The 2,600-nt window shown below is 55.3% G+C and overlaps 1 protein-coding gene across 2 annotated transcripts in view; it reads right to left on the bottom strand.

Annotated features, from left to right (window-relative positions):
* Positions 1 to 2,600, bottom strand: part of angel2 (angel homolog 2) — a 7,867-nt gene continuing 5,267 nt past the window's right edge. The window contains exons 5-8 of one of the 2 annotated variants that reach the window (XM_080521743.1): positions 2,016 to 2,434; positions 1,808 to 1,922; positions 1,029 to 1,080; positions 1 to 913 (exon numbers count right to left, since the gene is read on the bottom strand). In XM_080521743.1, coding sequence (XP_080377869.1) covers positions 628 to 913; positions 1,029 to 1,080; positions 1,808 to 1,922; positions 2,016 to 2,434 — 872 coding nt within the window. In that variant the 3' untranslated portion in view covers positions 1 to 627. Of the gene's footprint in view, positions 914 to 955; positions 1,081 to 1,807; positions 1,923 to 2,015; positions 2,435 to 2,600 lie in introns of both variants that reach the window. The other variant, XR_013937188.1, reaches the window with a different exon arrangement.

Here is a 2,600-nt window from a genome sequence, read left to right as displayed (position 1 = left end):
ACTATTTATTTAAAAACTGTAAAAACTTCCACTTCCTGTTTGTGGTGTACAGATGAAGGGTCACTTCCTGTTTGTGGTGTACAGATGAAGGGTCACTTCCTGTTTGTGGTGTACAGATGAAGTCACTTCCTGTTTGTGGTGTACAGATGAAAGGTCACTTCCTGTTTGTGGTGTACAGATGAAGTCACTTCCTGTTTGTGGTGTACAGATGAAAGGTCACTTCCTGTTTGTGGTGTACAGATGAAGGGTCACTTCCTGTTTGTGGTGTACAGATGAAGTCACTTCCTGTTTGTTGTGAACAGATGAAGGGTCACTTCCTGTTTGTGGTGTACATATGAAGGGTCACTTCCTGTTTGTGGTGTACAGATGAAGGGTCACTTCCTGTTTGTGGTGTACAGATGAAGGGTCACTTCCTGTTTATGGTGTACAGATGAAGGGTCACTTCCTGTTTGTGGTGTACAGATGAAAGGTCACTTCCTGTTTGTGGTGTACAGATGAAGGGTCACTTCCTGTTTGTGGTGTACAGATGAAGTCACTTCCTGTTTGTGGTGTACAGATGAAAGGTCACTTCCTGTTTGTGGTGTACAGAAGAGTCGGGGTCAGGGGTCAGGGGTCAGGGGTCAGGGGTCAGTAGCGCAGGCGGAAGCGGGCCAGCAGGGGGAGGTGGTCTGACGCGTGATGCTCGTTGGGCAAGCCGTGGACTTCCTGCAGCTCCGGACGGCCGACCAATGAGAGCCGGCCCAGCAGCTGGAGGCCCCGCCCACCAGGAAGTGAAGGCCTGTCTGGACTGTAGAAGATGTAGTCCACCGTCATGGCGGTGCGAGAGTGACAGGTGGTGACCTCTGACCTCCCGTCAGGCTTCAGGCGGTGAAGGTACGTCGAGCGTAGGGTCAGAGTGTGTTCCAGAGTCGCCCTGCACACACACACACACACACACACACACACACACACACACACACACACACACACACACACACAGAGTTAAGGTGTGTGTGTGTGTGTGTGCAGCTCCCAGGTGGAGGCGTTACCTGGAAGATGCTCCGTCGTCCACCGTCAGTTGAGAAATCGCTCCGTCGACAGCTGAGAGACACAGACGGTTTCCATGACAACATGCAGTTGGATTGTTATTACGGTGACTGTCAAAATAAAAGCACCAAGTCCAGGAGAACCTGGACTGAGCGTCACGACGCCACGGAGGAAACGTTGTTCTGATGGGCTCTACTGAGCATGTGCAAGAGGTCATGTGCTCGGTTGTCGTGTAAATCAGATTTAGCATATTTAGTAACCTGCAGCCTGTTAGCCTGCAGGTTACTAGCCTGTTAGCATGCTAGCCTGTAGGTGACTAGCCTGTTAGCCTGCAGGTTACTAGCCTGTTAGCCTGCAGGTTACTAGCCTGCTAGCCTGCAGGTTACTAGCCTGTTAGGGTGTTAGCCTGCTAGCCTGTAGGTTACTAGCCTGTTAGCATGCTAGCCTGTAGGTTACTAGCCTGTTTGTCTGCAGGTTACTAACCTGTTCGCGTGTTAGCCTGCAGGTTACTAGCCTGCTAGCCTGTAGGTTACTAGCCTGTTAGGGTGTTAGCCTGCTAGCCTGTAGGTTACTAGCCTGTTAGCATGCTAGCCTGTAGGTTACTAGCCTGTTTGTCTGCAGGTTACTAACCTGTTAGCGTGTTAGCCTGCAGGTTACTAGCCTGCTAGCCTGTAGGTTACTAGCCTGTTAGGGTGTTAGCCTGCTAGCCTGCAGGTTACTAGCCTGCTAGCCTGTAGGCTACTAGCCTGTTAGGGTGTTAGCCTGCTAGCCTGCAGGTTACCTGTGGCGCCGGCGGCCTGGCGGTACTCGCAGCGCCGGTTGATTCCCAGACTGTCGGACCAGATGGGGCAGGAGAGCAGACGCTGCCCCCTGGAGGAGTCCTCCTGCCCCGACACCTGGACACACACACACACACACACACACAGACATGAGGTCCTGGTCCTGCAGGCCCAGCAGGACCAGGGTCTGGACCGGCAGCAGGACCTCACCATGCCGATCTGCAGGCCCTGGTAGTCCAGGCGGCCCCGGGTCAGGAACCGGTACAGGGGGCTGAAGGGGGTGGAGTTCATGTCCCCGCACAGCAGCACCGGATTGGTGGAGCCGTCCGGGAGGCGGGCCCGCCGGCCCAGCTCGGCCAATAGCACGGCGAGCTGCGCTAGCTTGACGTCGCCGCGCCGCGGGTTGAACAGCAGGTGGGTGTTGGCCACGCAGACCGCGGGGGGGGCGGGGCCGCCGCGCGGCCGCAGCACCACCACCTGGCCCACGTTGTCCCGGTCCAGCAGGGCGTCGCCCGGACGGTAGAACTCCACCGGATTGGACGAGACCAGCGAGAAGAGGGCGGAGTTAAAGACCACCGCACAACCGTCTGGCTTACTGCCAGTACGCTTCTTGTACTCACACTGGTACCCTGCACACGCACACACACACACACACACACACACACACACACACACACACACACACACACACACACACACACACACACACACACACGGTTACACACACACACACACACACACACACACACACACACACACACACACACACACACACACACACACACACCGTTACAC

Source organism: Blennius ocellaris (assembly GCF_963422515.1).
Source record: "Blennius ocellaris genome assembly, contig: SCAFFOLD_153, whole genome shotgun sequence".
Lineage (NCBI taxonomy): Eukaryota > Metazoa > Chordata > Actinopteri > Blenniiformes > Blenniidae > Blennius > Blennius ocellaris.
Note: the sequence above shows the minus strand (reverse complement) of the source record. Positions and strands in the feature narration are given on the sequence as shown.